This window comes from Ambystoma mexicanum, chromosome 1q, assembly GCF_040938575.1.
Source record: "Ambystoma mexicanum isolate Mex_15411 chromosome 1q, UKY_AmexF1_1, whole genome shotgun sequence".
Classification (NCBI taxonomy): domain Eukaryota; kingdom Metazoa; phylum Chordata; class Amphibia; order Caudata; family Ambystomatidae; genus Ambystoma; species Ambystoma mexicanum.
The window spans coordinates 1,160,399,793-1,160,411,923 of NC_090922.1; the positions used below are offsets into that span (position 1 = coordinate 1,160,399,793).

General features: G+C 43.3%; 1 protein-coding gene and 1 long non-coding RNA gene across 3 annotated transcripts in view; one reads left to right on the top strand and one right to left on the bottom strand.

The window, feature by feature from the left end:
* The window catches only part of ERICH3 (glutamate rich 3), a 728,475-nt gene that overhangs the window by 270,506 nt on the left and 445,838 nt on the right, over positions 1 to 12,131 (top strand). For both annotated transcript variants that reach the window (XM_069641907.1, XM_069641908.1), the window contains exon 7: positions 5,174 to 5,389. In XM_069641907.1, the coding sequence (XP_069498008.1) occupies positions 5,174 to 5,389 (216 nt within the window). The remainder of the gene's footprint in view (positions 1 to 5,173; positions 5,390 to 12,131) is intronic.
* LOC138522092 (uncharacterized) lies at positions 2,526 to 3,472 on the bottom strand. The gene is made up of 2 exons (XR_011283238.1): positions 3,388 to 3,472; positions 2,526 to 2,942 (listed from the first exon to the last, which is right to left on the bottom strand). It is a non-coding gene; the product is annotated as an uncharacterized lncRNA (long non-coding RNA).

A 12,131-nucleotide genomic window follows, 5' to 3' on the forward strand; every position in this document is an offset into this window, starting at 1 on the left:
AATTACAAAGAGTATCAATCAAAATAGAAGAACAGGATTTAATAATCATGGCTGAACATGGATCGCCCTTGCATTTAGTTGGCTTAAGATGATCAATAATGCTAGCCAGTTCTGGAGCTGATATGGGTGAAAACCTAAATTGATGCATTGATGAGTTGCCTATTGATGCCACAACTTCGTAGACTTCCAAATGCATTTTATGAGATAGATTTTCTTTTTGAGCAATGTCAGCCTTATTTTTTCTAGTTTGCCTAGCATGGCTACCTGAATAGATGTGCACCATGCTTCATCCTTCTGCATAAAGCCAGTGTCCTATATATGAGGGGTTTCATGCTCTCTTAAGATCTTAAAACTTCCTTGACTTCAGACTGGGAGTTCTGAAGCCTGCTATTAAACATGTCTTTCTTAGCATCAATAACTGCTAATTTGTATTATTTTGCCACCACCTTATATGCTTCCAAAGTCTGTGAGTCCTGACCGGACTTCCAGGTGTAAAAATGTCTTCATTTGGAGGCTTTAAGTTTTTTTTAAATTGGAAGAGAACCACAAATTATTGATTTTTGCATCATTAAAGTACATCTTTTTTAGAGGAGCTAAGTTCTTAACAATGGCCACAAAAGAGTGGAAAAGGAGGTTAGACATTTCCTCACCTGAGTCTGATTTTTAATTATCTGGAGTAACTGAAGTGAGCAGCGGTCCAATCCACTCTAATGTAAGATGCTTACCATTTCTAGTTGAAACAGCTTGATTATAAGACCATTTACATTTTATAGGAAGTTCACTAACAATCGTGAAGTGAACAAGAAAGTGGTTGGACCAAGGGCAAACCAGGACTTGTTGATCCTTGGTTGGAATATTGCGAGTGGCCAACCAATCAAGAGTGTGCCCCTTGCCTGCCTGACCAGCTTGCCTCCTTCATTGGCACCAGACAGCCACCACGCACATGTTGAATCGGAGATGACCCACATTCAAGAATAATAAGCTCAAGCGCTTGGTGGATGGCCTTGTTAAGAATAGACCACAATTCTTTGGACCTGGTCACGCCAAAACCACAAGCACCCGATCACCAAACAATGGAAGGCTACTCTAGCCAGCGTGAATGCACAGGCCCTGTCACACATGATGGCCAAATCTAGCATTTCCGGCAGAACCTGTAGTGGTGTGTGAGCAAGCTGGTTTTGGACTGTCAAGTCCCACTACTGTAGTTTATCGACAAAGTCAAGCTAGAAATAGATCATCAACTCCCTGTACAGATTGGTCTGGGTCAGCAACTGGAATTTAATGTGCCCAATGTCACCCAATACTGATAGTAGTTGGAAGTATACAATCCGGAATCCGAATATAATAGTCCATCCTGGCCACTGACAGACCTGAACAAAGATTGAAGTGCAGCCATGGTTGGGGGTCAGTGTGTTATGTCCAGGGAGCTAGGAAATTACATTATATGACCCAACTAAACATGCTCATGGCGGTTAGAATTCACAAAGAGGGTTAGTGATATGAAGAATGTCCCATACCAGCATGAATATGCACATCCGTGGGAGCAATGGAATGTGCAGGACAGGCCTGAGAAAGGTCCAAGCTCAGGATGGTGTGACTGTATTTACCCAATATTTGCTAGTAATGTCTCCCGGACACCCCATTCATGTATGGACCAGCTGTCTTTATAGTAGAAGGTTTCCAATACCACTATACTGTCCACACTCATGTCAATCAAACTAGAATTTCACTGTTCCAAATGAGCACTGAGTGGAATGTAGATAATGGCAGCAGGTGTGACTCTTATAGAAGTGCAGGTAATTTATTTAATTTCACGTGTATCATGCTGAATAATGTTGTGCTCTCACTCTCATGGAATCAGATGACACTCATGAAAAGGGTGATGGGGAGAATTAGGGAATTAATGACACTAATGGAGAGGGCAAATAAACCTGGCCAACTGTCAGGTCCATGCAGGAACTTAGGTGGTGAGCCAGCTCTGGTGGCAAATGCAAGGTGTTACCATGAATGAAGGAGACCAGCACCCCAAACCAGAACACCACCTAGAAATCCTTCTAGTATGGAATAGCAAAGGACACCAAAGAGGCTCTGGAAAGGGGCCTGGAACAGGCAGCAGCCTCAGGTTTGTGCTTAGTCTGTGAAGTGACCCAGCTCCTAGAGAGACAAACTGAACTTGTGCACACCAATAATGCAGCAAGCAGCTGTCAAACCCCCCAGACACACTTTGTGACAGCAAGACCTACCCATAGATGAACCAGTCTTGTTGATTATGCACATTGAGTCGCAGAGTAAAGCTGTGCTTCGCGCTACTATAGCCTGTGAACTTTATCGGCTAGGAATGGAAAACAATTTTTGGTCACACAGAGGGTAAGGGACCCCTAACAGAAATCCAAGAGTCTTATGAAAGAAAAAAAAAAACACTTATTCCTGAATGTTTTTTTTCTGTAGTCCGAGCCCTGTTACAGCGTGCCAACTTTTTGTGTATTTGTTTTTCTCCTTAGAAATTATTCACACTGATGTATTAATCATTTTCACCGATTTGTTTCTTTATTTCATATCTTGTTTTTGTCCATCAATACTTTTGGGCTTCTTCAAATCTGCCTGCCACAAGTCAATTGTATTTCTTTGATTGTTTTCCACACTTTTAATCAATTACTCCAAGGCTTTTTCAATTGTACCTCCATAAATCAAATACATCTTCATCGATTGCTTCATTAATAGTCCAAAATCTTTTAAAATTGTACCTTCCACAAATCAATTCAATCTTCTTTGATAGTTTTCACATTCATTCAGTTTGTTCCTTATTTTTGTTTTTTTCCCCCCTGACTTTACATTCAGTCTTTTCCTTATTTTTGTTTTTTTGTGTGACTTTATATAAATGGTCTCTTCTCTCAACACGTGTTTCCCCATGGAATGATTTCCATGGTTCTTCAGGAGAGAATCTAGAAAGAAAAGACATTTTATCAAAATGACCTATTGGCCTTATAATGAATTGCATTGTTTTCTTATTCACATAGGTAAGGGTTCTTATAGTTTCTTGATACTTAGCCTATTATGCCACTTTCTATTATTCTAGCTTCTTGCTTTCTGATAGTTCTATTGATTTTCTCTCACTTGTGATTTTAATGCATTTAGATAAATGGATAAAAAGAATTAAAGCATTTTTGGGTTCCATTTCCACTACAATATATCTCTTAGATGTTTTGGGTCATTAGCATGTATTCTAAAGCGGGATGAGAAAGCTGTTTAAGACAATCTACTCTTTGTCCCTAATTCTTACTTAACTAAAACTGTTCCCATTAGTTTCCAAACATTTATAAAAGGATAGAGGCTATGTCCAAACAGATTGGCAAAGGACAGTTTCAAAGGGGAATCCCTTCTTCTTACCTTAACGTGAATATTCTTGGATGCGATTGTCTAGTACAGCGTCCTTCCAGTGCTGTGTTTTTCACATTTTGTGCTTGTTTATATACGCAGCGTGAATGACGTCATCGTGTTACTGTGCGTGACGACGTCATCACGCAATTGCGTATCGCGGCCACTTTTTGGATGCCGCACTACATGTTTTTCTCGTATCCTCTGGTTAGTAGTTCAAATATGGCTGCTAAACTTTCCACACTTTTTGCATAACGCGGCCATTTTAAATGCGGCTCTGTTTTTTCTGCTACTATTTACGTTCCTATTTATTTTGGTGCCAATCTTTTACCGTTTGTTTTCTGTTTCACATAGATTCCAGATATGAATTGTTTCCCTGTGTCAGTGATGATGTGATTAGGTAGTCGGTGAAGTTGATATTCCTGTTGGAGGAAGACTGTGGCCAATGTAGTAGTATTAGGTTTTGTTTTCAAAGGCACATAATGGTCTGTTTCAGTAAAAGAATTGGCAACCATCAAGATCACTGTGTGTCTCTGGGAAGGGGAGGAATTGGTGATACAGTCCATTGAATAGGTTTTGTAGTGTCCATTTAGTAGGGATAACAGATTTAACAGGCCCATAGGGCAAGCTGTAGCGGTCTTGTGCGACAACTCCTGACATAATCCGGAGTACCCTTTTTCTGTGTCCTCCACCAAGCACAGCAATGTCATAGGTGGACCATATTTCTTTCGCTGTCCTACCCCGGGAGCATAATGAAACCACAGTAAGATAAGTTGCTTGGCTGCATCTGTTGGTATTCAAAGTAGGTTCCCTCGAAAAAGGACCCCCTTTTTTGGTGGTATTGAGAACTTTCCTCTAATAATCCATCAGTGATAGAGGAGGTATAGCTGGTCCTTAACATATCTGTGGTTACTGCAATTATTATTTCGATAGGTATGAACGGTTGCTTCTTTTTCAGTGTCACTGTACCTAGGTAATGCATCATTCTATAAGCACTTAATTTAAGAAGTGTTGTAACTCTGTTGGGGCGTTTCAAAACGCAACGGCATGACGAGATGCTTACAGTATCTGAACCACATATGGAAAGCCATAGTCCATGTATCCGCAGGAAATATATGGACTATGTCGTAAGCCCCTTGATGTCCAGATAGATTTGTGTACACATGGTCATGGTGGCCTGATTGAACAGGACCTGTATAAGGATAGCAGGTATCTGTTTATTATGTTGAGCAGATTCAGCTCTCAATAGTCAATGCAGGCTCTAAGTTCGGAATCATATTTCCAGGCCGAAAAAACAATGGATGCCCTGTGAGCAAATTCCAGTGTCTAATGAATCCCCAAACTAGTTTTTAGTCTATGTTTTGCTTCAGGTTTAGGTTTTCTTTCTCCTTAAGGACATACGTATTCCCATTGGTTATTTTAGCTCCCGGTACAAGATCTATTTCACAGTCGTATGGCTCTTTGGGATGGTAAGGAGGGTGCTTTTTGGAACTGCTGCAGAATTACCCTTAATTGGGAGCATGGCAGCCCATTTGATGGAGCGAGATGTCCATGTACCATTAGGTGAGGCAACAATCTGTGACACACTGTGACAATCAAACAGTAAATAAGGGTCATTTGTAAATCAGAAGAGGTCCTTATGATAGGTCAAACTTGACTAGCGTTCTCAACCAAATATATACTGGTAGCAAAGTATGTCCAAACATTATACACTGAACACATCGCAATTTCATTGCATTTGTGATGAATGTGTCAGGTGAAATACATAATTTCTGCAAATGTTTACATATGTTTACAGGTGGATAAAGATTTATTGAAGCTCATGAATACAGTTGACCCATCCACTGGCATATCGCCTTATCGACTCCCAATTATTAACAATTATGTAACACCTGCACCTCCTACAATGAAAAAGAGTGATCGTAATCCAAATATGACCAGAAGTGGAACATCAAGAGGAAGGCGTTTCCGACCAACCACTGCACCACATGGATTCGATCTACTTTCACCAAAGGTATGTTATTCTACAAAATGTTTTGGTATTAATGAACTCTTGCTGAGGCATGATTTCTCTATTTGCCTAGCCCTGACTCCCAAAGTATTCAGATAAAGCTGTCCAATTGGCCCAGAAAATGCTCATGTTCTGGCCACCTTCTCTTCACGGTGTCTGAGGAAATGATTTTTAGTCTAAAGGTTCAACCTGGGCATAGCAACATTACATTTTTTCCTGTGTTTTAGTCTACTGTTGTTATTGGCGTGTGTGGAATGGAAGTGAATTGAAGTCTTGCTGTATGGAAACAGTGCCCATGACTTCTAGCAATCAGTGTGTGGGTATTAATGTCCACTGATTGTCGTTTCCCCACATACAAGCCTCCCAGAAACATTTATTCCCCAATGCACTGTGTACATTTTTTATGTGACAGTCTCTTGGTAGCCGCTGGAATTGAAAGAGTATTGGCAGAGCCAATAGGGCTTGCTCCAGCGGTAGAGTGTACAATTCTTTTGTAGAACCATACAGTACACAAAGAGGCGTATCCTCTACATATGCAAAGTTAAACCTCCTGGCTCTGCCGATTTTACTATTGTAATTTTGCCACAGAAGATATTTGCTATGGCTTGCAATTCATAAACGTTACCAGATTTCCACACTCACTCCAGTGCACTGTGCTGCATTCTCCATCTGTCAGGTCTCGTTTGCATGGCAATAAAGACCTTTTCTTTGGCATAGACACTGCTGCTTTCTTCCTGAAAAGAAGTATCACAAGACGTGTCAAGAAAAGCCATGCCCACTCAGCTGTCTACTCCCAAAACCTGCAAAACGGTTACACAGTCTTACAATAAATGCTACACTGGTAGCATAAATGTTCTTTCATGTAAAGCAAAAGGTTAATTCCGTGCAATGTATAGTTCATCGAATGCCACAGCTCAAAGTTTTCATGCTCAAGGAAAATGTACAATGAATGGAAACATTACCATGGAGCTCACACACGTATAACATGAGACTGTCAGTTGATTCCTACCCATCTTAGATGGCATCCATGAATACACTGTTCAGTTAGATTACTACTGACCAATGAAAAACACTCCCTGCCTCATAAAACAGCTGATTGCTGTTTGTTGGGACCCTTGTTATGATATTCTTTAATCCAATAGTGGCTCCTTGGACAACTAAAAGCGAACCAAGCGGCTGTATGGTGGTGGCATGCAGCAATTCCCACAGACTGCTCTGTATGATTGATAACCGCAGGTAATTCCCTAGACCCCTCAAGCCACCCAATGTGAGAACTGAGCTTGTTCTACCCACCCACCTGATATGGCTACCAGGCACGTTTGGCCATGCCCAACCACAACACCAACCACTGTGGCTGTTGTGCATGGTCCGTGGCCATATACAGTGGCAATATTGCTCAGAGCATGCCCATGTCATGGGCACCCACAAACTTTATGTGTAGCTGCACCCCACCTGCTTTTTTGGTCGTGGGACACTTTGCCTGGGGCATGGACAAAGGCCATTTCCTTGGGCCTCCGAGACACTTTGTGTAACCTGGATGTGACCACTATTTTGCCCGAGCACCTGCAAGACACCCAGTGTGCCCATTGCCAACTTGTGCCATGTCCCAGGCATACTGAACATTGTTTGCGGGCCTCACCCAGTTAGAGCTAATGGCCACTGGGCCCTGAGCTAGGTTTGATGGTTTGATGACTGCTGCTTACCTAGTTCAGGCTAGTTGCATCACCACAGGGCCTGAGATCTCACGTGGGGCTTGAGGGTCCTGTGTTGTGTCTGGGGACCACCACAGATGTGGAACTGACTCTGCTTGTGAGCCAGAAGCCCGGAGTGGGGTAAGGGGGCCCACACAGACTTGACTCAGGTTAATACGGCCCCAAATTCCCACATCTGACAACATAAGGGGCACACTGACATACCTCTGACCTAGCCAGGACACCGCCAGTCACTTGGACCATGGGAGTTTGGGCACATAAGAGATCCAGCTATGGTTCCCAGCACCAAGCCAGGTTCACCGGCGTAAAAAAGGCCCACCTCAGCCTAAATCTGTGTCAACGTTCTGCAGACCCACAGAGACCCTGTTTGGGAACCACAGGCACCAGGACAGGCCCACAAGGACCTGGCTTTGGGACCCTAGGTTCGAAGGTGAGTCTGCAGGCTGCCATGTGCCTTTGGTTATTGTTCACAGGTTTAAGCCCCATCCACAGGTCAAACTGTGTCACAAACTGGGGTGGACCAGTGCGGGAGGATCACCTGGGTGAGCGATCCTCGGGGAGTGGAAGTGGGACACCGGATGGTGAGACGTGGTATCTCTCTCTTCCCTGTATCTCCTTTACCCCATCCTACCCAATAGGATATTTAGAAACTCTGCCCTCCAACCCCTTTTCCTGCATGAACACTTTTACCCGGATAGCCTGTTCTGGGGAGAAAACATACTCACACCCAAGCTGTGTACCTGACATGTCCTAATACTATGGTCAGGTGAGGTCAGGCAATTATTGACAATCCCTCACACCTGACTTCCATTAAACTTCCCCACATGGATAAAAGGCGGAGCACGAGAGCACACTCTGAGCGAGGCAAAACACACAAAGTTACAGCAGTTTTGTGTAAGCAGTTGAACGAAGGGAGAAAGACGGCCAGGCACGAGAGGCTTGTTAGAGGGGCAACACCCTTGACTTTTTGACAGGAAGCCGTTATGTTCAAGAAACCTTCAAGGCAGAAAACATAAGACCAGGAAACTAGGCTGAAGAATCCTGCATTGTGTGTCGGAGATATCAAGGGTCCTCCCGCGTAACTGACCAAGGCAGGGAGAAGCAGCAGACGCTGTGGTATCGTATTTGGCTCCAAGACCAAAGAAGCAACAGAGAACAACACAGCCAGTGAGTTGGGGTGACCGATGCCAGACCGGTCTGTGTTGACATCAAGGTTGCAAGAAGCAATATTGTGAAAACAAACATTGTTAAACGCGTGTGATGAACGACACGAGTGAAGCTAAATTGCTGGTGTATATTTAAACATTAAAAGGAAAGATACAATACCATTGACAGAGTGGTCAGTACTATGAATGTGCTCAGTCGAAGGTCTCTGTACGGTATCCTGACAAGAGAAACTAAAGTAGAAGATTGATATTAAGTGTAAATTGTGTGAAGTGAATCGAAGTGGTCCTGCAACGGTTTTAGCAGAACCCATTGCACATTCGAAAGTCTTTGATTCTGGTATAAAAAAGGGATCTGACCCCGAAAGAGGGAGGATCCATGGTCCGAGCCAGAACAAGGGAGACCAGGTTGTGAACATTGTCGAAAAGGTGTCTGAGCCCGGATGAGGGTGGTCTGAGCCCAAAGGAGAGAGACCAGTCTTGAACTTGTGAAAGTGAAAACCCTGACAAAGGAAAGGAACTTTTGTATTTTGTTTGTTATATCAGGCCCTCTGTAATGCCTTGCCCCGTGCTGAAAATGTGGGGAAGGGAAGCCAACTGCTCAACTATCCTCACATATCATTTCTTGAACACTTTTCTTTTGCATTAATTGTTATCCCACACAATTTTGTTTTTGGAAGTAAGCATTGGCGATAGGTTTATTAGTACACCCCTTTTATTTTTACAGGCTCCACTAGGACTGCGTCATTATTATTTGATGGTTGGAGCTTGCTCCCATCTTTAGATTTAGGTATAGATAGGCATTCTACCAACCAGTTGAAGTTCAACAAACACCTTTGAACTGCGATTACTTGTGTTTGTCTTCATTGTTTGATACCATGCCTTCATTACTGTATCCAGTGTTAATGTTGCTCTGGAAATGGCCGCCAAGTGGCGACCTATCCCTAAAAATGCACCCTTCAGATAATTAAACACTTTCGCAAATTATTCTAGGATTAGAGCTAATAATATATAATTATACCCCTCCTAGAATATATGGGGACAGAATGTTAGGGGTCGGGGGGAAAAAAGGTCTCTTTTCTGGTTTTGTTTCTTTATTTGTACCGCCAACATAACCCTCAGGTAACTGGGCGCTTAAAGCTTATACAAAGAGTTGGACACTTTAGACAGCAACAGACAAAATAAACAACAGCAGAGATAAGTGAAGGTCCATTATGGTTACATTGGGGTCGAAGATGGGAGAATCAGTTACAGTGCCAAGCAGGTAATGTTACAACAGGCATAAGAGTACACAGAGGGCGGTAGCTGATCATTCCTATTTCTTACCAATGAGCCAACTCTTTACTTTGGCTCTGAAGGTCCAGAATGAAGGTTCCATTCTGAGGCTAAGGGGTAGGGCGTTCCACTGTTTCGCAGCGAGCACAGGGAAGCTCGCTCCCCCTGCTCTTTTTAGCAGAAATCTAGGAACAGCCAGGCAGTTTGAGTAAATGGCTTTGGTTGGTCTAGTAGGTTGGGTTTTGTAGAATGTATCTGCCAGGTATTTGGGGCGGTATTTGAGAGGCACTTGTGGAACTGGTGACTTTTACCCTCAACATTATCACATGGAACCTTGGGAAGTGGATTGGGGTGTAGGCTTAGGTGTCTATTAGCCAAATAGCCATGCTATTTATGTTTCTGGGGGCAAATTATAACCCTCTGTCACTCCCTGAGCTTGCTGAGGATTTGGGAGAACTCCAGAAGCCTGCACTATGTTGCTTTTTAAAATAGCACAGTCTTTACAGGATCCCAAAATAAACTACTTTGGTGGCTTTTTGAAAGAATGTTCAATGGCCTCCATCAGTCGTACTGGAGCAGCCAATCTGTTTGCCCCTTAATAATATTTATGTATACGGCCTGGGTCCACAAATTTGGCCAATCATTGCCCCAAATGTGGTCCCATGGGTTCCTCACATAAGTTTGCAAGCTAAGAATATACCTAACAGGGTTTTGTCCATTTTGATGTTTTAAAAAAAACAGAGCTACAAGTTTCCACGACAGCTCTCAAAAGAAATGACCAGCACCAAGAAGCAGCTTCTCATGCAAATCCTTCTAACAGTTTTTCCTGTAGGTGAGACCAAATGTTGGAGTGTGAAAATGTGCATGGGAAATTCACATCCAGGTACACAGCCCCCCATAACTGTATCTTACACACGGAACTGCACAAAAATTGCTCAAAACATTCAGAGTTGGCCTTAACGATACACAGACTCCTAAGGATAGTTCAAGGGTTTTTATTTGGTAGACCTCAAATGGTACGATGATATGTGGATAGAATATGTCCTTCTTCCCTAGCCCAGGCTTCCCTACGCCCTGGTTAGCAACTAGCGGTTGCTACCACCTTTTATATATAATTCTGGCTAGAAAGATGTCCTAAAGGCCACAACATTTTCAGATTCTCACTAGGATCTGATGCCCTTTCAAATGCCCAGCTCCTTGCACCCAGCATTTCAACATCCTCCCATTCATGTAGCTGATTTTCCTTTCCTCTCTTAGACTCTCTCAGCTATTACACCTTTGTCTCTTTCTCTGTATGCCCTCCAACTTTCCCTCTGATGGTCACGCAATTCGTACTAATACTTGCTCTCTTCCTACTCTCGCACTCACCATCAAGTCTTCTCTCCTCTCTAATCTTGTCTCCCCTCTACTCTTCAGTCTACTCGCCTTGACCTTCTACTCTCCCCTTGACTCTCCTCTACTCTCTACTCCCCTCTATATTCCACCTTCCTACTCTTCTCCCATTTACAGTCACCCTTTTCCCCTCACTCATTCACTCTTCTCACTTTCACTCACATGGTCTCATACTCTTTCTCTAACCTTCATTCACAACTTCCAACAATCATTCACAAACTCTTATACTCAGGTAGAGGTGCGTGCACACCCCTTTTTAACTTTGTAAACCTTGGGGTTTCACCCTAAGTAACCCAGGGTAATCCAGACATGGACTACTTGCTCACTGTGTCTTAGAGAGGTTCAGCTTCACCTCACGGATGAGGCCAACTAGGCTGAAACACGTGTCTGGGGTTGCTGTTGGTACTCTTTTTTTGTTCAGAGGGGATTTACCTAGCATTTGTGGTGGGACAAAGGCTGATATGCAAATGGATATGTCTCCTCTGTGATTGGTGCAGTGAGATAGACCAGAGAGAGAGAGAGAGAGAGAGAGAGAGAGAGAGAGAGAATAATTTTTTTTGAGCTACTTCTGGAACTGAACTTCAAGTGGTCCGCCTCAAGGAGGCCATTCCAGAGGGAGGCACCTGCAGAGGAGCGAGAGATCTACCCCCCCACTTTATGCCTGGAGAAGCGTCTGACCCTCAGAGTTCGAGGTAGCTGAGCGAAGGACTCCAGAAGGAAGGTTTTTTGGATGAGAAAGTGGTGTGTAGTTTTCATTCTGCCTCGGTGGGCTTTGTGTTTTGTAGGTGCATGGTATGCCGTTTCCCTCCGGTTTTGTTTTTTTCACTATATTTCTCTATCATAGGTCGCTTTATTTAGTTTCTGCAGTAGTTCATTGGCTACCAGTCAGCTGCAGCATTTCCTTTAAGATCCTGACCCTGGCACACAAATGCTTATATGGACATGCTCCCATCTATTTGAAAAACTGTTGCACCCTCTTACCCCCAAGCTTCGGGGTGATCAACTAGATCTAACAATACCATTTGTCTCATCTGCCCAAGGACTAAAAGAAACCAGGGGTAGAGGTCACTCCTTTCAGGTTCTGGCTGCTCTAGCCTGGAACAAGCTCCCAGTGGAAATGCGCTTAGAGAAGAACCTCCCAACTTTCCAGAAGAAGGCTTATTCAAATAAATAGTTCCTCCTACCTCTCATGACTCATTCTAA